At 40.2% G+C, this 21,780-nt stretch overlaps 4 protein-coding genes across 9 annotated transcripts; 1 reads left to right on the forward strand and 3 right to left on the reverse strand.

Annotated features, from left to right (window-relative positions):
• Positions 1–1,470: 1,470 nt before the first annotated feature.
• LOC116192970 (peptide methionine sulfoxide reductase B5-like) lies at positions 1,471–2,983 on the reverse strand. The gene is made up of 3 exons (XM_031521686.1): positions 2,814–2,983; positions 2,171–2,327; positions 1,471–1,777 (listed from the first exon to the last, which is right to left on the reverse strand). The coding sequence occupies exons 1-3, from the start codon at positions 2,906–2,908 to the stop codon at positions 1,628–1,630; spliced, it is 402 nt and encodes a 133-aa protein (XP_031377546.1). The 5' UTR covers positions 2,909–2,983; the 3' UTR covers positions 1,471–1,627.
• Positions 2,984–3,146: 163 nt separating this feature from the next.
• On the reverse strand, positions 3,147–9,045 carry LOC116192968 (AP-5 complex subunit mu). 3 transcript variants are annotated; one of them, XR_004154176.1, is made up of 9 exons: positions 8,698–9,045; positions 8,310–8,447; positions 7,745–8,056; positions 6,772–7,061; positions 5,719–6,614; positions 5,093–5,149; positions 4,431–4,478; positions 3,695–3,997; positions 3,147–3,402 (listed from the first exon to the last, which is right to left on the reverse strand). XR_004154176.1 is itself a non-coding variant. In XM_031521681.1 (8 exons), exons 1-8 carry the CDS (start codon positions 8,763–8,765, stop codon positions 3,932–3,934), a joined length of 1,875 nt encoding a protein of 624 aa, XP_031377541.1. In that variant the 5' UTR covers positions 8,766–9,045; the 3' UTR covers positions 3,425–3,931. The 3 variants fall into 3 exon arrangements, 1 of the variants encoding a protein (XP_031377541.1); XR_004154175.1 differs by having other exon boundaries at positions 3,275–3,416; XM_031521681.1 differs by lacking the exon at positions 3,147–3,402 and having other exon boundaries at positions 3,425–3,997.
• A 162-nt stretch (positions 9,046–9,207) lies between these two features.
• LOC116192969 (F-box/LRR-repeat protein 4) lies at positions 9,208–14,603 on the reverse strand. Of its 3 annotated transcripts, none has more exons than XM_031521682.1 (8): positions 14,147–14,601; positions 13,589–13,852; positions 12,931–13,337; positions 12,507–12,692; positions 11,699–11,891; positions 10,512–10,588; positions 10,237–10,387; positions 9,208–9,917 (listed from the first exon to the last, which is right to left on the reverse strand). In XM_031521682.1, the coding sequence occupies exons 1-8, from the start codon at positions 14,411–14,413 to the stop codon at positions 9,621–9,623; spliced, it is 1,842 nt and encodes a 613-aa protein (XP_031377542.1). In that variant the 5' UTR covers positions 14,414–14,601; the 3' UTR covers positions 9,208–9,620. The 3 variants fall into 3 exon arrangements, with proteins under 3 accessions (XP_031377542.1, XP_031377543.1, XP_031377545.1); XM_031521683.1 differs by having other exon boundaries at positions 13,589–13,828; positions 14,147–14,600; XM_031521685.1 differs by lacking the exon at positions 12,507–12,692 and having other exon boundaries at positions 14,147–14,603.
• Positions 14,604–16,927: 2,324 nt separating this feature from the next.
• Positions 16,928–21,607, forward strand: LOC116192344 (calcium-binding protein 39). Of its 2 annotated transcripts, none has more exons than XM_031520878.1 (11): positions 16,928–17,411; positions 17,864–18,028; positions 18,108–18,226; positions 18,957–19,031; positions 19,434–19,527; positions 19,613–19,675; positions 19,829–19,894; positions 19,995–20,093; positions 20,537–20,581; positions 20,962–21,064; positions 21,186–21,607. In XM_031520878.1, exons 1-11 carry the CDS (start codon positions 17,289–17,291, stop codon positions 21,272–21,274), a joined length of 1,041 nt encoding a protein of 346 aa, XP_031376738.1. In that variant the 5' UTR covers positions 16,928–17,288; the 3' UTR covers positions 21,275–21,607. The 2 variants fall into 2 exon arrangements, with proteins under 2 accessions (XP_031376738.1, XP_031376739.1); XM_031520879.1 differs by having other exon boundaries at positions 16,932–17,411; positions 19,616–19,675.
• The last annotated feature ends 173 nt before the right edge of the window (positions 21,608–21,780 follow it).

Consider the following 21,780-nt stretch of genomic DNA (forward strand, 5'->3'; position numbering starts at 1 on the left):
GTGTTCTAGAAAATTATATACGAATCATTTAGATTCATTTTTGTTTTATACATACTTGAAATTGGATTAGATTAATGATTTTAGGAGGTGTTTTATAGACAATATAATATTACAACATAAATGGCAGGGATGGACAAAAAATTGGATGCTATATGGAAAATTTTAAGTTTTTTTTTTCTATTTTTAGTGAAATATAGATAGGAAAAACGACCTTTAATCATGAATTTACGGATTGTTGCTTGTCAAAAAATCAACTAAATTCAATAAAAGAAAATATAATATGTAAGATTTCATAATAATATTTACATAAATGAAACTTAAATTTATACATACACTATTATATATATTTTTAATTTTTTTTACCATTTATATAAGATTCAGATTAATTAGACGGTATGATATTAAATATAAAAATTGCCGATAATTAAGTCCAAATAAGAAATTTGATATACTTTACTGAATAAATTACTTACATTATAAGAATATATATAGGAATATATTATAATGTATCAAATGCATATATATATATATATATACACGCTAATATAAAAATTACACTATTTTGTTATATCAAAATCATATATTTATTTCTATAATGTAAGTTTTTATGTTATCTTCACTTGTTAATATGTAGAATCCATTATATATTTCATCGAATATCAAATATTCCACTGTATATAATATTTACATAATTAAGGTGACTAAGTGGCTTCACGAGAAGGAATATATAGGATGACGAAATGGCTTCGTGAGAGGGATTGTAATTTCATGATATGAACTCTCCGTGTTTCAACTTTGGGAGGTGGCTGCGTGAGAAACAGGCAAATAGTTTGCTTTAATATATATATATATATATATATATGGATTGATTTAAGATGTTCTTTTCTGTTTGGATATCAACAAATTGTATTTTCGTTTTCTCCGGTTGAACGAGAGCCCTTTTAATCTGGAATTTTAGCTCTCCAGATTTCGGATTTGAAGTTGTTTTAAGAGCTCACGTTGTTCATATGAGTTGAACAAGCTGGAAGAGAATTATAAACCTCAAGGTTTTGGATCTTTGTCTGTGTCGGGATTCGATTGGAGAAGTTCGTGATGGAGGCAGTCCTTGTCTTTCGGGCGGCCATGCTCGTGATTATGCTGGAAACTCGCGAAAAGTCGATTGGTTCAAGCAACCACTGGGAGAGAGACCTTGAATATTAATCAAACTAGTCATTGCCATAGTTACAATATGTGCACGACCAATCTTAATCTATCGACGGAAGATGAAGCGATTGAATCGCATCTGGCTCGAGGTTGAATGGTGGAGCCTGCATATGGTCATTGTAATGATGTGCTCAAACAATGTTTTCTGGACCTGTAAGGCTTTCCTTTCCTTCTTTGGGATCATTCTCTCAAAATCTACAATGAATTCTCGCTTTCATTTTCCTTTCATGTCGCTTTTATCGAAGAAAACAAGGAGCTTCGTGTTCGTGAGACTGAATGGCAATCTATGAGAGACATTTTATTCGGCATTGCAGATTCAGAGTACCGGCTACAAACTATAAAGGCTATCGAGTCCTAATGAACCTCAAATTACACTCCTTGAACTGTTTTGGAGACACAATGGGTTGATTGATGCTATAGAGGCTCACTTCTCGGACGCGAACTTGATGGAGACACTGTTCACGCAATGGCGCTCATCGGTTGGCGTGGGAAAGCCCTCGCCCTTGAACACATGGCCCAAGTGGCCACCGCAAGCTGCACAGGTTATCTCAGTTCTCCGACCATCTGGATCAGGCTGCAAGAGAAACAAAAATGATCCGTGCTGAGTTATGACGGTAGAAGAGATTTACAACAATTTCTGAGATGCATTTATATTACGGAAAGGTTCGTGTTCCAAAGAAGAGATCTTGGCGTCGAATTCGATGAAAAAGATTCGGGTCATGCTTAAAAGAGGATTCTTCAGGTTCCAGTCTCAATTTTGGGACCACGGAAATATGAAACAACAGATTTCTCCTCAGTTTCAAAAATAGAAATGAGCACAAGCAAGCATTAAAAAGTTACCATGAATTCTCATCATGCTCTCCAGATTTTCGGTTGAATTGATACAAGCAGAGCCCGCAATATAATGCACCGAAAAGGTCAACTTGCTATGATTTATGAATGCCAGATGAAGAAGAAAGGAACTCACGGAGCGGTTTATAGCACCGGGGAAACCTTCGTAGAAGGCAGGCCAACCGCAGCCGGAATCAAACTTGGTGGTGGACTTGTAGAGAGGCGTCCCGCACCCTGCGCAGTTATAGATCCCCTCTTCATATAACTTGTTGTACTCTCCAGTTCCTCGCATCCTGTCCAAGTCCAACAACATAATACCAAGGTCAGCAACACCGAGATTAGATTTGACCCCGCAAATACGAACCCGAACTAGCACTCTCTGAGATAGTTCAATTGCAGAGAATGAAAAAGCACGTCTTCTTCTCATAGCTCAGGCTTTGCCAGGGCATCGTGCTCAAGGCCCAAACCCGACTGGAGCTCAACTATCTCATAAATAAGCTTTTAACACTGCGAAGAAGCTCGGCTCGGACTCGAACAGAGCCAAATCGAATCTCCATAGTTCTCGGAACAGCTACGCGAGAGGAAATGACATAATTCATCGTTCTGATTTCCATATCCATTCCTACTGCATCATTAATCCCCATGGGAAGAAGGTCAGCGAGCTCCTATTTCCTTCTCGACCATGGCAATCGGCAATCTACTAAAAAACCAAATTCAAAAGATCTTCAAGAAAGGGCAACGCGAAGAGGGAGAGGGAGAGAGGGGAGATTGAGAATTACTCGGTGCCCTTCTGGCGGATGATGCGGAACTGCTCGGGGGAGAGGACGGCTCTCCACTCCTCCTCCGTCTTCTCAACCTTAGCTGGGGCGGCCATGGCGGTGCTCCGAAGGACACAACAATGAAGAGTTGCGGTGCAGACGATATCGTTTGTCGAATTGAATCGAGGAGAAGTTCTATCCGAACCGGGACAGTCGAACGTAGATGGGAACCTGAGCTAAATACATTTGGAGCGGAGCCTTGACTTTTTGTTGGAACAGATTCGGTCAATCTTCGTTACATTTGTTCCGGCGCATTTGAACCTAATGAGTATCCCGTTAATGGCACGTACCAAATTTGGATGGCCTGCAGCGACTGCAATTCCTCCCTTGAATTTTCCGGTTGTTTTACGTCAAATGAAACACCAAAGTTTTCCTAGCAACTGATTACTCTGGTTGATAAAGTTTCCGAGTACAGTCGTTTCCACCGGCCGGACATCGAGTGACTACGAATGAATTGACTTCTTCTTTCTACTCACTCTCTTCTTTCCATATTGAGATCCTTCCATCGCTTTCACTCTTCTCGACTTCCTTCGTCACCGAAGGTCCAACTCTGGGAGACATGGCCTATGTTATGCACAAACCAGGCTAAGAACTTATTACGATCAGAGGAGTCTCTAAACAATGTCGCATCCGCTAAATTCCCGGGCATCGTAAAATGGAACAAAACAAGATGACTCAGTACTTATCCCCCCCCCCCCCCCAAAAAAAAAAAAAACAAACAAACAAAAGGAAAGGAAAAAATGACTCACTGCCTCCAAATCAAAATGCAGCGAGCAGTTTAAGGTTTAATGATGCAGCAATAACGATTAACAACAATAAAGGGAAGCTCAAACACCGCAAACCTGAATTCCTGCAAAACCAAAGTCGACATCGGGGACAAAGATTCTCAATGGAGGTCTCCTCTTGACCATATCTTCCCGACCACAACTTGCTTGCCACTGCCCTAGGTTTTGTTAGGGTTCTGAGACGGCGGCACTGGGCTTTGGTTAGTACAGACCGAGGATAAGAGTGGAGAGCATCACCCCGTATTAACAGGAGAATCGTCTGTTTTCTCAAGTTGCCACGCCCTTCATCCTCTATTATATGGCTGCAGCTGACGGGCATCTCCCCAGAGTGTTCCACAATATATAATCCCCCGAAGTCACCTGTCACGAGAGAAGAAACACGAACCAAAGAAAGGGAAAGAAAAGAACAAATCATTAGCGAGTCATCTTGGCAAGCGCTAACCATAGTACCTTCCTAGCAAACTAATGACGAGCAGAGATCAACTTCTCTATTCATCTCAATCAATGGTTGGTACTAACAATTATTCACATCTTTCGAGTCTTGATTGAACATAAACAGAAACGATTGGAGACTGGAGAATAAATTAAATTGAAATGAGCAGCAGTATCCTTTTGCAAACACATAACTCAATTATGAACTCAGTCCCATGATCTACAACATGCAGTGAGTTTGTTCCAATAAGTTTCCGATGTGCTGACATGGAAAGGTACCATTTGCTTAGATAATGATTTCTAGTACCCAAGACATATAAAAACAGCCGTGCAAGCATTTAGGCGAATAGGATTTTCTTACCTGATTCGAAAGTTCCACAGGAGCTTTGACAGCAGGATAGATGCTCACCTGCAGCAATCAAGGTTATGACAAAATATTATAATTAGTCACGTATAGCCCTCATCTGATGAATAAGCATGCACAACACCACGAGTCCTTTTATCTAATCTACAAACTACTCAAATAAATTATCTCTTCTATCGGAAGATAAAAAAAGAGGACAAGTGTCAGCAAAAATCTGAATATCTATGTTCACAAGGATGTACCCAACAAGAGAATACATAGAATGAACCTCCTTCCAGGTTTTGAAATGATTAATCATAAGTAGGCAGGATAAAGCTTTTGAAAGATTTTAAGTCAGAAGAATCTATCCAAGAGAAAGGAGATGCCCAAAGATTGAGAAAGTAATGCTATAAGTATTCTCCTACACGAAACCTCTTTTATGCGATTTAAAGAGTAAAACTACAGTATCAGGCCAAGATATAGCAAGGTTTAGCTTTAAGAGTGAACTACTGATTCAGTTTCTATAGCAGATGCAGCAGCTCAAAGGAATTGAAGTTACGTATGCCAATAGAAAATTTCAAGAAGAAATATTATCTCATCAAAATTTAGAGGCTTGAGAGCTATAGGAAGCACTTCTTTTGCCAAACATGATTCTTTTAGTAAGAGAGAGACAAGCTTACTGCTTTAGGATCAACAGACATCCCAGATAATGATGCCCCAGTTATTCTGAACGACACCTGCGATCATATTCAAGGTGGAAAATCTTGTGATCGTAAGCAACAACTTTTATCACAAATCACTAAAGAGAAGTGTATTCCAAATTAATAAAACTGCAGGATGCACACACGCAGGATAATGCCACTGTTTGAAGAAAAGCAGCAAACCATTCAAGATGAGGCTAGCAGGTTGGTTCAATCTGATGAAGGAGAGTAATTACGAAGCTGTAATTCCAACTACTAAACTATTTTTCTTGACAAGCATCACCTCATCATTTAGGAAGTTTTCTGGAAAGTTCTTAATTACACTGCAAAGGGAGAGTACTCTATGTGCTTCAACCTTATGTTAGAAAAAGAAGATGAATCATGCTAGGTTTTCTTCCAAATATATCAACAAATGATAAAATTTACTGCATGAAAGAGACGCCTAACTAATAAACATGATGCTCAGCAAATAAAGGTCAAAATATGAAAACACAGGACCACATCCAGCTGCATCTAGAATATGTATCACCTATATAAATGTCCGAATGTCGAAAGAAATAAGAGTATAAATGTTCGAATGTCGAAAGAAATAAGAGAATACTAACTTTAGCATAGTTGTAGGCCTCCCAACAAAATGGCTCCTCTAAGTCAACTGGTGGGAGGTCTTTGCTCATTTTCTCCATTAGAAACTCCTCAACATTCATCATGTTACTGTTGCTCTCTGCATCGATATCACTATCTTCCTCAGTGATTCCAGCAAAGAAAGACTTCGAAGAAGGCAATCTCTGGGTTTGCCATGGAGCAAATTTAACTGTTCCTGAGAAGGTAGCCTCCAGGCTTCTCCCAACAAGGCTCCGTCCACTTACTATGATTTTCCACTCAACAGAGCGCTCTGTATTTAAAATAGTGCCTACTGATGGAGTTCCATCAACAGATATAATCCTTCTCCTAGGAAAGGGCATTGTCACAGTACAAAATTCCATTGACAGAGGAGACTTATAACCTTCCATCAAGCGTAGTCTAAACAAAAATGCACCCTCGTCTTCAGAGACCATTGATAACTGGTAAAAACCTTTTACGGGGGGGCCCAGGCCACAGGTTGCCTGGTAACGCATCAAAACAAAATTACCCAAAGGTGGTGAAAACATCACAGAGTGTTTGTCGACTCCGTGTTCTGGAACTTGGGCAGAAGGATGGAATGATAGTGACTCAATGCGACCCACAGCCAATTCATTCAGAGGGAATGATACATCAGGCACTCCTTCTAATTCTGCTCGACAGTTTATCTGACCCGAAACTGAAATACTATCAGGGATTTCATCACGATCGTACATGGCAGCATTGACAGTTTCAAGGATAGTGAAGAGTATCCTCTGCTTCCCTTTATATAAGTATGGCTTCCATGCAGGTTGTTTAATGTCAGTAGGAGGCAGATCTGTTGAAGAAAATCCATTCACCTTGATAGCAAAAATGTTGGTATAACTCAGGTCCAGAGGGGTGCCTGTTTGCAAACAGAAAAGCACATACATGAGGAGCTAACAGCATAGAAAGTCTCAGAAAATGAGAATTTGAGGGGAGGAACAGTTCTTTTTAAGGACACGAAAATAGGAAGTTACTGATCAAATGACATTTTCAGCCTTAGAAAGAAAAATACTGACCGAATGGCATTGAGCTACTTATGAAAGTCCGCAGTGCATCCTTATCCAATAGCCTTGAACCACTTCTTGGAGCATCTGCTGCCACACCTCCTAGAGCAGTTCCTGATGTATTGGAAGATCCAACTGGAGCTGGTCCAGGCTTCGGCCTTGAGGATATTCCTGAAATCCCTATGCTACCAGTTAAAGAATCCAATAAACCTCCCACAGAAGGAGAAGAGTTAACAATCACTTCAGGTTCCACCACATCTCCAGAAACTATGTCCCCAATAGCATGTGTTACCATGAATGCCCTGTACGACATTAAAAATTAAGAAGAAAGCAACTTATCCTTAGTTCATCATCCCCGTTTTACTAGAGTCTAAAACAACTAAAACAAAGGATTGATAAGATACAAAATGTAACATGAATTATCAGAATGCTGCATGTAAATAATGATATTTCATAACAACTCGGCAACAAGATAAACAAAAGTATGTTTGTTTTTGTTTATCTTGTTTTGGAGGGTCCCCTGCTTCTAGCGGATGCCCAGAATAATGCTCTCAAAGAAAAAAAAAAAAAGGGATAAAAAAGACATTCAAACTTGCTAGATTTAGCCTATCAAGGCAAAACATGTAAACAAGTAATCTTATCTGAATTGAGCAAACCAATCAAACAATGATGATAAAATTCAGAAATACTATCCATTTTCTGATAATTCCAGAAATTTAAAAAATTTAGTCATTAATTTAACCTATGACCACGCATTATTTTTCCTTCCATAAGAAACTGAAGATGGACGTCATACAACCAGCTATTAAATTAATTAGGACCCAAACCACTTCAGAGGCAGAAGAGAGCACAGCAGAACCAGCTTGATGTACTGGAAAGAAGGACAAGATGATCCAAGGGGGGAAAAAAAAAAAAAAAAGGAGAAACAGAATAGAGGCACTAAATGATGCCCCAAAGCTTGCTAATAAACAGCAACTTACCATACCCTGTGATTGATGGAAGATCGAGCAAGAGAGAAGATAAACTTCCATCCACTCCGACAGCATTCCCACAATCAGATCTTTTACATAATTTTTCATATGCATCTAAATGTCTGGGCTCCACCAAAGGCAGAACAAGGATGCAAAATTGTCCCTTTATGTGCATGATCAGAGGCCATAGCAAGTAAGTCTCCCCTTCCACTTCCTTATCTATATAAATGCCAATAACATGCCGCGTGATCGGGTCATCAACCCAAGAATCTGATCCTTCAGCTGACCGAGTCACACGAATACCAAATCCACGAAGAGACCCTTCCCTAATAAAAATAGAGTTACCATGCTGCCATTAGACATCTAGAAGCCCACAAGAAAATACAAGGCACTTAAAGGAAACACATGCCTGATAATATAACAAGAACTCATCGTATTTGATCTATATGCCATTCAGAATGCAAAAACAGTTCAGCAGAACCAGTTGTCCAAAATACAATGGTGCAACTAACTGAACATATCAGAGTTTCTGTCTGCTCTTCCTTTAACTGAATTTATCGCAAGGAAGTGCCTACGAACCTGCTTTTTCTCTCCACAAAGGCAGCAGATAACTCCAAATCAGAAGGAAAATTGGGTGAAGCTGCATACTTAACAGTGCCCGGACCATCATTGTTCCTGCAAGCTGCCCGCCATCGTTTCTCTACTACCGGAAACCGCCTAATGTCGCAAAGCAACAACATAGACACATACAATCAATTAGCAACAAAGATTCACAGAAACACGACAAGTTCACGAAACAGGTAGCCATTTTTCTCAGTTTTATGTCAGCAAATTCACTACGGTAAGTATCTGTCTGCCTTGTCGGATGAATGAATTATCGATGGAGATAATGATGCGAACGTAACATACAGAAGAGATATCGAAAGAACACTTGTGAGAAACAGGGATGCGAAAGTGGAGAACGAACCTGGAGAAAACGACGGCGTCTTGGTTGTTGAGGATCCACAGAGCTCTGATACTGCAGGTGGAAGGCATCGTATTCTCACAGCAATGGATTTGAGGGTCGCGATTCAGATGGAGGGAGAAGGTGAGGCAGGAGAGTCCAGTGAGCTGAGCAACCGTCCCGCGGCCGTCCCAGTGGAGAAGAGTTGATAGCGAAAGCAGGTGACGAAGGAGCGAAGATGGACAAGTTCAACATCTCGGTTTGCTGCTGTCGCTAGCTCCGACCTCCATTGAAGAGCCCCAACGAAGCTTCCCGTCCTCTTCTCTCTCTCTCTCTCTCTCTCTAATTTTCGTTTCCTGGGTTTCCCAGCTTACGTGTATTTATTTAATATATACGTCAGCATTACAATTCGGTACATCAACATCCATTTCATTTGATTATTCGATTCGAGCTCTTGAAATGTCATAATAATAAATATGTATTAATTTTTAAATTATGATACATCGATAACTTGATCTCTTACACATTACAATCTCGAAATAATTACATTTCACTCTCCAAATAACGTCGAATCTGCAATTCTATAATCGAAATTATTACGCGGATCAAACTACTATTCTGTGGTATTTACATGAGATTGCTACTTATTATTCTTAAATGTAATCCCCGAAGACAGTCGGGCGATACATATTCCGTACACCATACACCTTCCCTCACAAAACTGTTGCACTGGACCGATCTGAACTATATACCGGAACAAAGAGTAAATAAAAGATGATAGAAAGAAACCATAAATGACCTAATATCTAAGATAGAAGGGGACCCGAATGCACTTCGGAAGACCGGGTAATGTAACAACTCCAGGATCCACAGGAGATGGCACTTCCGTCCATGACCTGCTCCCATGTTAGCAAGGTAGGTTCGATGAGGATTTGACCTGTTTCCTCTCAGAGATCGAGACAGAGGTAGGAGATGATGGAGCCGGCCCTCCTCTGAGTCCGCTCGCTCACCTTGGACTTCTCGACGAGGATCTTCTTCATGTTGGGGCAGCCTGAGACCACAGTGGCAACTCCCGAGGAAGTTATGCGGGGACAGTAGACCATGTGGCAGGATTCAAGCATGGGACAGCTCCTGACGAGGTGGGAAAGTCCCGCGTCCGTTATTTGGCGGCAGTGAGAGAGAACTATGTCCTTCAGCAAGGGACAACCTTCTCCGAGCTCAGCCATCGCCATATCCCCTAAGTTCTGCCAAATCAAAGGAGAAAGAAGATCCAGTAATGAACATCAGTTGTAAGTCCTTTCTCTGAATGGTTAGAAAGTCTTGCAAACAGGAGATGATGCAACTTCAAGAATGAATATGGCTAGTTTCATTGTATGTACTTGCATATGGCCAAAACAAGCCAAAGCGCGAGCTCTGCTGATTATGTTTCCTTTTAAACATTAGAAGACCATATCCGAGGATCTTGAGCAAGTGCCCAACAGAACATTATGCCAAATCTAGACTCAGCTCAAATAGCTTACTAGCCTCAGCACGCAACTTTTTAAGGTAATAAGAGGGTCCTACCTGAAGGACACTAACGTCCAGGTAACTGAGTCGAGGGCACCCTCTTGCTATAGCTATAATCCCGTCATCACCAATCTGGTGGCAACCACTGACATTTAAGTGAGTTAAAGAGCAACCTTGCCCAACAGCAATGAGGGCCTCATCTCCTACCCTGGGATCAGCGAACGAAAATGAGAGGGAAGAACTCTTGGAGATACTCAACAATTCCGGCAAATTATTACTGACTAAATGAGATCAACAAGCACAGGCATGAAAATTTTGTCAGAAAATGTTACCTGTCGCAAAACCGAAGACTTAGATCGGTCAGGGACTTGCAATACTCGCCAACAGCAATAATTGCTGCATCTCCAATCTATTCAAAACCAAGAGATAGATATTAGCTCTAGCATAAATGCGAATGAGAATATTATAACCCTTAAGGCATTACAAGTTTGAAATCTCCGGTAACTACAGTTTCAAGTAGAAAAGTTAAACAAGTGCATTTTAACTATTATTATTTGTTTCGTATTCGATGGGGAACCTGGAGACCCAGATATGACGACGAAATCAACTGAAAACAAGGAGAAAGGGGCCGAGCTGAGTTGCTCTCAGCAAAAGAGATTTGCCGCAAGAATATGAAGTTTGTCGCAGCAACGGGAGGTTTTGCCCTAGCAACTTGCGGTTTCGCTGCAGCAATGCAAGTCGGTCACATCAATTCTTGTTTCCATTTTGGGCGTGATTTCGTGTAATCATAGAATATTATTCGGAGGAGATATCCTAGGGATATTCTAGAGTTTTATGGATATATTCTTGTATTTATATATACAAGAGGGGGAGTCTTGGGAAGAGAGACGACGTGTGAGAATCACGGATAATCTTCTTGGGAATTCTCGGTTTCGCTCTCTTGGAGTCTCTAGGGTTCATAGAGTGAGAGAGAGGCGAGAGTTGAGAAGATTGTGAGGCTCTTCTCGGGTTGGGTCATGTAACAAGGGCTAGGAAACACGGGTGTGATCTCAAGGTTGTAATCTATGGTTTATTGATCTAGTGGAATCTCCTGCTTTGTCCGTGGACGTTTCCCTCACTTAGAGGGCTTTACAATGTATATCACAGAGTTCATTGTTCTTACTTCTCGGTTAAATTCCTCTAATTCGGCATCTTGTCCCAACATTATTACAGGAGCTGATCTTAGGTGTCCTTCCCACAAGATCAGGAACCACGCAGTAAATAAACAAAGGTCATAAAAAAATTCAGCCCTAGTGTTTAATATGCTACAAAGTAAAATCTGAAGCATTGAGTAGCATCAATACAAATAAGAAACTTATCATACTTTTTCCATTACCAGAGGGCATATTTGAGAGACTCGTGTAGTGGGGGAAGAATTGGAGAGGGATAACTAACCTCATATATCATACTTTTTCCATTACCAGAGGGCATATTTGAGAGACTCGTGTAGTGGGGGAAGAATTGGAGAGGGATAACTAACCTCATAACAGCGCCGTATATGAAGCTTTTTCAAATTCCTACAGCCTCTGGCTATGCTGCAGATGGCATCATCCCCAATGCTGGAGCAATCAACCAAGTGTAGGGCTTGTAGGAGTTTACAACTCTTTCCTATTTCAAGAAGTGCACTGTTACTGATCCTCTGGCAGTATAACAAGGCCAACTCAGTGAGATTCCTGCATGTTATTGAGAAACAGAGAAGCTTAGACCTCAGAAAATTAAATAACAAGTCTTAGGCAAGTAAAGACTCGCATGAACTAGGCAACAAACCAAAGAGAGAGAGAGAACCCCATGTGGAAAAAGTCATTACATGGAATTATAATAGAAGAAATTTCTAGTCTGGAGGTTAGATTATTTTCAGCCTATATTGGCAGGCATCCATGGACTTAGCCCATGTCTACTACTCCCGATCTCCCTATTAAACATTTATACAGTTCCATTAATTCGTCCATACATTGCTTTCCATATAAATCCTAAAGATAACAAGCCTAACTGTCTTTTCTTCCCTGGTGCTATACCAACTACCTCAACAGGCGTTTCAAAGAAAAGAAAAATCTCCCAAAAGTGGAAGTAAATGTTGCAAAGGAAAAAAATACGGGAACAAATTGTTCATTAAGATTAACAATCAAAACATTCTATACGAATTATTAAAATGGCCATATAACGAGGAAAGGTACCTAAGAAGAAGCATACAAATGCCAAAAATAAAAATAAAAATAAAAAAAAAACACAGGACAAGCTTTATAATAAATGTAATCGAAAATACTACTTGTCTGAGGAAAGAAGCATACAGGCAATATCTTCCAACAGACACCAGCCCAGTTGTTCCAATATTGTGGCAACCATTAATTTCTAGGTGAGTGAGCTCCTTGCAACCTGTTGCAATTGCTCCTACACCCTCATCAGTCACGAAAGCACAATCACTTAGAGTGAGATTTCTCAACTTTTTACACCCGTGCCCCACTGATAGTAAACCCCTGAAATGAGGCGAGAAATATAAAGAAAGAATTGATCATCTTCATGACATGATTCACTGCTCAAATTTAAACTGTATACTTGGAACTTATTCTGATCCATTATGCAGAACCAAGGGCGGTGGGCTTCGCAGATAAAAAAGATTGGGTAGAATAAGGAAATTTCTGCTATGAAAAAATTATTATTGCATTCAGGCAATCCTAATTGTGAACATTAGGGTTGTAAAAGTATGACACTTACACATCAGTGAACTTCTGAAAACTGTTCAGTGATAACTGCTCCAGCGATGAACATGAAACACCCACAGCTTTCAAAACTTCATCTGTAACATTTACACACTGCAGCTTCAAAACCTTCAAAATTTTACATCCCCTGGCCACAGCAAGCAGTCCTCTGTCTTGCATGAACTCTGAATCCAGTGACAAAGTTTCAAGAGATATACAGTGAGCTCCGACCGCTTCCATGGAAAGGTCACCTATTTTGGCACAAGCTGCAACAGAGAGAGACTTGAGTGACTTGCCACAACCAAGGACTAATTCAACCAAACCTGCGTCAGTCAACCCTTCACAAAACCGCAGACTCAAATCTTTCAGCTGTTTGCAAAACTCTCCAACAGCAGCTAAACCTTGGTCTCCAATATAGCAACCCTGAAACAGAAAACAATTTGTTCCACCACAAACAATTGTAGAAAAACAAGAACAATTGACTAGATGCAGAGAGGATCATTTGACATATAATGTAATAATAGGTCTCCTCAGAGATAACTTGAACCGTTTTATCTTAGTATATTACCGGATAAATTTCTTGACACAGATTATTTTTAAATTACAGAAAATGAAAAAAGAAAAATAACGATTCGTATAATTAAATATTCTTACATGCATATATGAAAATGTACCTGCAGATCCAAAGATCTCAACGATCTACACCTCTCAGCAAGGGATCTTAGACCCACACTTGAAACATTTGAGCACCAAATTAAGCTCAATTTCTCAAGTTTAGGAAAGCCTTCACCAAGAAGAGTCAACCCGGCATCAGACAAACAGCTTGATTCAACCGTCTCCGAGGAATCACTGAGCTTAGTCCCGTCATCCACCTTAGAAGATGGTGCATGCCCTTTCCGACGCTTCTGTCTTCCCTGCAACATGGAAATGCAACAAATCTTTGACTAAACAGATCAGCTTCAAATTTCAGGCTTTTAGCCACTGTAAAAGTATGCTATAGTTCTGCTGCGACCCAGTGACAATCTTAATGAAGAAACGAACCCTTAACTTGCATTCGCTAGAGATTCTATTTCGCCAACCGAATTGTATCGAACAAAAGACAGTGGCAATTGACAGGGTTAGCAGAAACCGAAATAAGCAGTGTCCCGACCACTTGAACGGGTAGTAATCAAAATAGGAAACTTTGGAATGAGAAATGTAGCAGCTAACGATTGGAAAAATATCCAACTTACCATCTTCACGGGGAAGGAAATGGAGAGCCTCTCGTCGACGTGGACGCTCTTGACATTGGTGAAGCGGCGGGAAAGAAGCCTGACGAAGAGATCGGCTGTGCCAGATGCGCCGATGCGGAGGGTGGTGCGGCTGAGCCGCTCGAGGCCGAGCCACCTCTTGCAGACGAGGGAGCAGGCGTCGCGGCCGACCTTGGAGTCGAGCCGCCTGAAGACCTCGACGATCAGCTCGTCCGGCAAGTGCGTGTTGATCATGTCCCGACCTCTCATGAATGCTCGATTGATCAATTCGCCGATTGTAACTTAGGGTTTCGGTCGATCGACTCTGAGAGAGAGAGAGATTATTTCTTCGCGGGAGATCGGTGGAATCGGCGGGTAGATGGATAGCGACCGGAAGTTGCGGAGGCCTCCGGTTTTCATGCAATTTTCATTTCGTCCTCGGAACCTGATTGTTTTTTCTTTCTCGTCATTATTCATTTGAGGGCTTGATTGCAAAAGATAGAGAAGAATGAGTGTGGAATTCTTTTCTTTTTTGGGTAAATGATGGACGACGGTGGTGATATTGCCGCCACCAGCTACCGAATGTTCGGACTGTCGTGTTCAATCCCGAACATATTAGACTAATTAAACAACCAGCGCAAGCACTGATCCTGTCAATATATCAATATAGCGTCACGAAAGACCTAGTATAATTTATAGGAATCGGTGTCTCCCAAATCCAAATGGATAGCACACTTCAGGCAAATATTTTGACATAAATATGTAAAGAAAATTCAAATTTAAGACTTTAAAATTATCAAACCACGTGAAAAAAAAAAGCTTGACATTATTAGATCATCACATTTGACAATGAGTGTTGAATTTACTTGATACGTGACGTGTTTGTTTCTTTGGCAAGATGTGCTTTGGAGTGTCAATCAGTAAATCTAAGGCTACACTTCGGTTTGCCACGATCAGATTGCTAAAAGGGCAATAGGACAAGATATGATTAGACCAGAGTTGGCCATCCGAGTGAACCGCAAACTGCAATTGATATCATCGAGGCCACTGAAAATTGAGATAAAGCAGTTTCGTGTGAGGCTTCGACTTACATTTTAAAGAACGTATCCCACCTGGCATGACCTCAAAAATCTCATTAGTTTTTTTTTTCTGAATAAAGAAGCGACTAGTAACCTCAGATAGCGTAATCATATGGACCCGAATCCCGTCGCAAAATGTCCGAGTAAGGCACAGGGCTCGAGAACCTCGACTCGTCACTGTGATCCCAATGAGATATTAAATGAACACTACTCATCCATAAGTTTATAATCAGAGTATTACTATCTCAAGCAGGTTCAATAACAAATAGAGAGACGTTTCCCTTATTTGTTTCCAAGTTTTCGAAGAGATCTGAGCTTTTGACCTAGTACTTGGAATACTATCACGTTGCCAACTGAGTTACACATCATTTGTAAAAGTCTCAAGAGGTTGTATCCGACAAAGCCAAATTTTCATGACATTGAACATGCTCTTGTTAGTTGTTGGTGGTCAGTGAAGGCAAAATATGCGATCTCGAAGTGTCTAGACGATATACCAAAAAAGGTATGAACATGAACAATTGACAAGGAAGGTGCCATACTATACAATTTGTCGCCTTTTCTGTTATATATATATGCTTTAAAGATTGTTTTTCTGGAATGAAAATTTTTTGAGTCGTCGACAGCCGTAACGAATTTCAGATTCCGGTTTTGCGCTAAGATACAAGGGAGAGGCCTTTCTTTTACCTGTTTTACAATTTTCTTCGTAGGGTTGTGAATATATATATATATATATATTTTTTTGATAACTGGTGCTTTATTAATCATCAAAACTGTGTTTACAGAGTTTACCACAAATTCAAATGACAAAACAACTGCAAAAACATCAGATGCCTAGCCTAGAAGATGAACTAAGGAAGAACTTACCCTAAAACAAAATCTAGGCAGCAAAAACAATCTTTTATCTTCGCCATTGCAACGATCTCTTTAACGAAGCTAATCACGGGCTTTCTTTGCTTATTGAAGAGCCTCTAATTCCTTTCAATCAACACCCTGTGTATAAAGACCGACCATAAAAGCTTCAAAATTATAACCCCGAGCTTTCTTTTCCTTTTAACGAGCAGACCCGGTTAAATTCCAATGCCCAGCTCGTTGAAGATCTGCTTACTCCAACTCTCCCAAGCAAAACTCAACCAAATAGAGCTAGTGACTTGACAAGAAAAGAAGAGGTGATGTCTACTTTCTTCTTCTTCTTGCCCGCAAAATTCACAACTCCTTCACGGCCAATTGGATACACCCCATGAAGCAACTCTACTACTCTTTGTGCTCAACCTGTCTAGCATACAAAGCCAAGCAGTAAAGGATGCATGGGGAATGTTACCAGAAGACCAAATGGCCTTGTGCCATGGGACACGAAGCTCCCACAGGTCTGAGCTTTAGCCCATGCACTCGATATAGTAAATTTTCCAGACTTGCTCGGAAGCCAATCATTGCTAGAGTAGTTGAGACCGTGAGACTGCGCAATACGTTGCATGCGGCATCGTTCACTACTGATGGACGACGGAAGCAGGTTGATGTGGTCTCGCGAACAATAAACGTGACTTTCAATATAGTTGAACCAATCTAGGCTCATTTATATAGGTGTTTCGAAAAAGTAAAATGGTCGAAAACTGAATCAGATGCAAATCGAACTCGGATTAAAATGTCTAAACCAGAGATACCGGCTCTTTAGGACTCGATTAGCCGTCGGACTTCGCCATAGAAACCTAACGGACGAACCGTGACCCGGCCTAGCCACGCAAATTTATCGAGCCAAAAACCGGGGATTGAGTATTTCCACGCAGGGGTTAATGCAAATCGAGTAGCCAAACAAGCCCCCATCTGTTCTTGCCTTTTTATTTTGCAAATTTTCAATTTTTCTTCCGCTTCCTCTTTCCTCTTCTCCGGCGGCGTTGTCCTTCGCATTTCTCCAATCCTCTCGATTCGCTACTCGAAGATGTGAAATGGAAGAGATCGAGCAGCAGACGATCAGTTCGTGATCTACAAGGTCCCGATTCAGGCTTCTGCGGATTCGTCCTCTCCGGCATTCGATCGATCGCTGAGGGAGCCGAGGCGAGAACCGAGTCCTCATGTCATTCTCATTCTTCAGGCCTTCGAGGCCTAAAACGCCGCAGGAACTGGTGAAGGCGACCAAGGACAGCCTCGCCGCCCTCGATACTAAAACCGTCGTTGAAGTTAAAGCCCTCGAGAAGGTCACTCTCCCTTTATACTTTGATGATCACCATCTCATGTTTCTGCATTCTGCGGAAGAGGTTTTTTGATAAACTGTTGGCTTAGATTCTATAGGTTGGCAATACAATTGCCGTGCTTGATGAATCGGAATTGAATTCCAGCTTGTTGCAATCAGTAGGACTTGGCAATCGAATTGCCGAAGCCGCAAGTTAAAGCCGATAAGAGTGACAAAAGTTAGTGGACGAGTAATGGCATGGCAATTTCTGAACTTTGAAAGTTCAGAGTAGAGCAAGTCGAGATTTTCCGAGGAGAAATAATTCTCAGACGTGCTATGGTTGTACTGCATTTTAGAAACATGTTAGTTTTCACTCCCCGGGCAACAGCCAGGAGCATCATTCTTGTATCGAGGAAATTTGTGACTCAATTTTTTAAATACAAGCTGTGAGTATTTGTGCTACATGGTTAATTACAGGCTCTGGAAGAAGTTGAAAAGAATTTTCAGACGATTAGATGCATGCTCTCTGGAGACGGGGAGGTCGAGCCGAATCCGGAGCAGATATCCCAGCTGGCCCTTGAAGTATGTAAAGAGGATGTCATAGCTCTTATAATCCTCAACTTGCATATCCTGGGATGGGAGGTGAGTATATTTGCAGTAGGACCACTAGACCATGGCTGGATAATAACCCAATTGTTGTAGTGATTCGGTTCTGGTACAGACTAGGAAGGATATCGTCTACTGCTGGTCCATACTGCTAAAACAGAAGGTCGGCTCCACTTATTGCTGCATCGAGTACATTGAAAACCACTTTGATCTACTAGACTCCCTCGTTATATGGTAAGATTAATTCATGCTTCTCTTCTCTCTTCAGTTTCATATGTTCTCATGGGGGTAAAGGTGTGCTGTTATTTGAAATAATCCCTTTCTGGTAGTCCTGCAAATGAGATGCAAGAGAGTTATTTTTATGAGGAGCATAATGATCATGAGGATGGGTCCAGCCTAGACCTCATAGTTTGGCTATGGCTTTTACATGGCCATCACAGTGTTCTTGAGTGTTGAGAATTGATTCAATCAAGAAATAATCGATGGATATGGAAGCTAGTGTGAGACCCATCCTCCCTCAAACTATTTCTTCAGATTTTAATTGGTTCACATCCCTTTTTCACATATAAGAATATACCCTCATTTTATGGTTAGTTAGCTGTGGTAGACCTATCTTAATAATTCGTGCAACTGCTTATCTATAATAGGGTTACTGTATATTTTAAGTAATATAGTTGTCAGGTAGATGCAATTATTCAAATTCCAATCCCTGCATGTACTTATTTGTGTATTATGTAGATATATAAGCAGTCAAATTGCTGGTCTCTTCTTCAAATGTTGGACACTCACATCAATAGTGTTTGCATCATTAAGCATAATGGTCGAATCATTTACATACATCGCTAGTGTTTTTCACATCATGTCTGATTTTTACAGATCTGTCTCTGAACTGCTGTCTATATTCTGTCTGCCTCTTTTTTTTTTTTGTGTTATTAATAACCCAATTATTGTATTGAACTTGTAGCTATGATAACAAGGAAATCGCTGTGAATTCTGGAAACATGTTGAGGGAGTGCATCAAATTCCCCACGCTTGCAAAGTAAGATGTTTGAGCTTTTCATTAGCTCTCTTTCCATGCATTTAGAGATTCTTAGACAACCCATTAGTTTCAGCACATTAATGCTTGATTTTGTTATGGGCGTAACTAACTGTTGTTTAACATGAGAAGAATTATCTTCACGCAACGTCCGAATGTCTTACTAGGATTCATTTCATACCTCCACAGATATTTCCTATTATATCTTTAAGGAACTGGATATTTGAGCAAAATGATAGTTGATATTTTTGTTTTATAAATGGAACTTCAACTTTTCAATTGTTAGTCTATATCTGTAACATGTTTGAGAGTGCAATGGTAGCCCAAATGGACTTTAAGCATCTTTTTGTAATGTGTATGTTGACAATACATCTTTACATGTACAATCTTAAATGATTTTTTTAGGTACATACTAGAGTCTGCAAGCTTCGAATTGTTCTTCAAATTTGTAGAGTTGCCTAATTTTGATGTTGCTTCTGATGCATTTACTACCTTTAAGGTGAGACTTCATGAGTCTATGGATGGTTGCGCTTTTATATTGCCTTTTACTATTAAGTCGTATGTTACCCTGAAGACTTTGCTAGCAGGATTTGCTTACAAAGCACGGAGATATTGTGGCAGAGTATCTAGATGGTCACTATAATGAGGTAAGCTTGCTCCCTGAAATTGATGTACTCTGATTCTTAACACTTAGGCATCTACAGATGTTCTTTGGTGACTGCAGTATTGATAGGCTCTTTTTGCATTAAGTTAGTCTCTTTTTACCCTTACATCTACCTAACAAGATTTGGTTGTTCCAGTTTTTCACTCTATATGAAAAACTTCTGACATCTTCTAATTACGTCACGAGAAGGCAATCAGTGAAGGTTAGTTTGCATCCCAGTTCTTCTCTGGTCATGCTTCATGCTTCGGCTATTATTTTAATAGAATGACTTGTAAACCTTGGTTCTTTTAAATGCACTACAGCTCCTTTCGGAGTTTCTCTTAGAGCCTCCTAATTCCCACATAATGAAGCGATACATCTTGGAAGTCCGGTACTTTAAAGTCATGATGATGTTGTTGAAGGTATTGAACTGACTTCTCTTATTTACATGATTTAAGTTATAGTATTGCGGGACATGATGACATGTTGCAATCTTTTTATAAGTTGATAAGGACGAGGTTTTTTTCATAATTAAAATGCTGATAAAAAGTTTTGGAATTTGAACATTAGTGAATTTAATGGACACCTTACTCCTTTAGAACTCAGTGATAGCTAGATATTCTCGGGAGTAGCTCTTTGCTGCTTATTGGGATCATGATCCTCTGCACAGGGGCAGTTTCTAGAACATTTGCACCAGATATTAATTGGGACTATCGAATATCAATGCCTGAGCATAGATTTTCTAATCCTTTTTTTTTCACCCATAAATTTCTTCAGAATATCCATTTATTGATTTGTTCATCTCACCTGTTGTTTGTCTCACTTGTTAATAAATTGTAATACAATTTTTTCTTTTCCTGGGCAGGATACAAGCAAAAACATTCAGATATCTGCTTTCCATATTTTCAAGGTTAATGATCTACTCTCGTCTTCTTTGTTATGTAGGTGCAACTGTCAGATACCAATTAAATGCTTATGTCACAACTTGTTAACTCTCATTTTTCGGAATTGTCATTTGCTCTTAGTCTCTGTTCTGCCACTTCTTCATAAAGTAAAGCTATTACATTTCCGAAACTTTTGCACGAATCCATTTTAGCAGTACTCACTTCAAACAATCATCAGTCCGCACTCTTTTTCGAGGTTGATTTTTCTTAAAGCAACAGAGAAATATTTTTCTCTGACAAGTGATGCGGTGTGACCTGTCAATATTCACATCTTAACTGCTCAGGAGGGCATCCTTCTACATTGTAAGAGTTTTTTAAAAGCATTTCAATTTTTTGTCACTTCTAGGTTTTTGTTGCTAATCCTAACAAGCCAAGAGAGGTGAAGGTTATCTTGGCAAAGAACCATGAGAAATTGGTCTCATTGCTTCATGATCTCTCGACCGGCAAAGGTAACGAACATTTGAACCGTATCTGTATCTCTCAACTGATGCATCATTACATGCAGACCATACTTGGATGGAAAAGAAGGGAAATCCGTAAGAGTGTGCTGAAAATGTCCTCCATTTACAGGTGCGGATGATGAACAGTTTGATGAAGAAAAAGAGCTAATCATCAAGGAAATCGATAGAGTGTCCCGCCTTCCAAATCTCGAACACTAGACCATCATTCCTGTGAAAGATCCCTGTTATCTTAATTCTTCATTCTTCATCACGTCCACGCGACTATCCTGCCTGATCTATCTACTCAGAATATGTTCCCGAAGGGAGAGAAATAGACGTGCATTGATGTACAGGAAGAGACTATGCTTGTTATGCGTGTGCTTGGCTTTGAGCGACCGTAATATACATGTCGAGCTGCTTCTTGGTGTACGAGTTGAGTTTGGTTTGAGTGGTCAAGCGTTGAAATCGTGTAATTATTACTGTGATGGAGTTACATGTTTTTGATTCTTACTAGTTTTTGATTCTTATATATATGGGCTTGTTCTTGGTTATCGCTCTGCTGTTCAAATGAAAAATATTCGGTTTAGCCAACTAGATTTTGCAGTTTTGTGTGAATTGTTTCTTCAGGTAAGTTCCATGGACAGTGTTCCGAGAAGGCACGACACGCTTGCTATTATATGATACTCACACTCCGCTAACTTTTGATATTTAATTTCCACTTATTC

Source organism: Punica granatum, chromosome 1, assembly GCF_007655135.1.
Source record: "Punica granatum isolate Tunisia-2019 chromosome 1, ASM765513v2, whole genome shotgun sequence".
NCBI lineage: Eukaryota > Viridiplantae > Streptophyta > Magnoliopsida > Myrtales > Lythraceae > Punica > Punica granatum.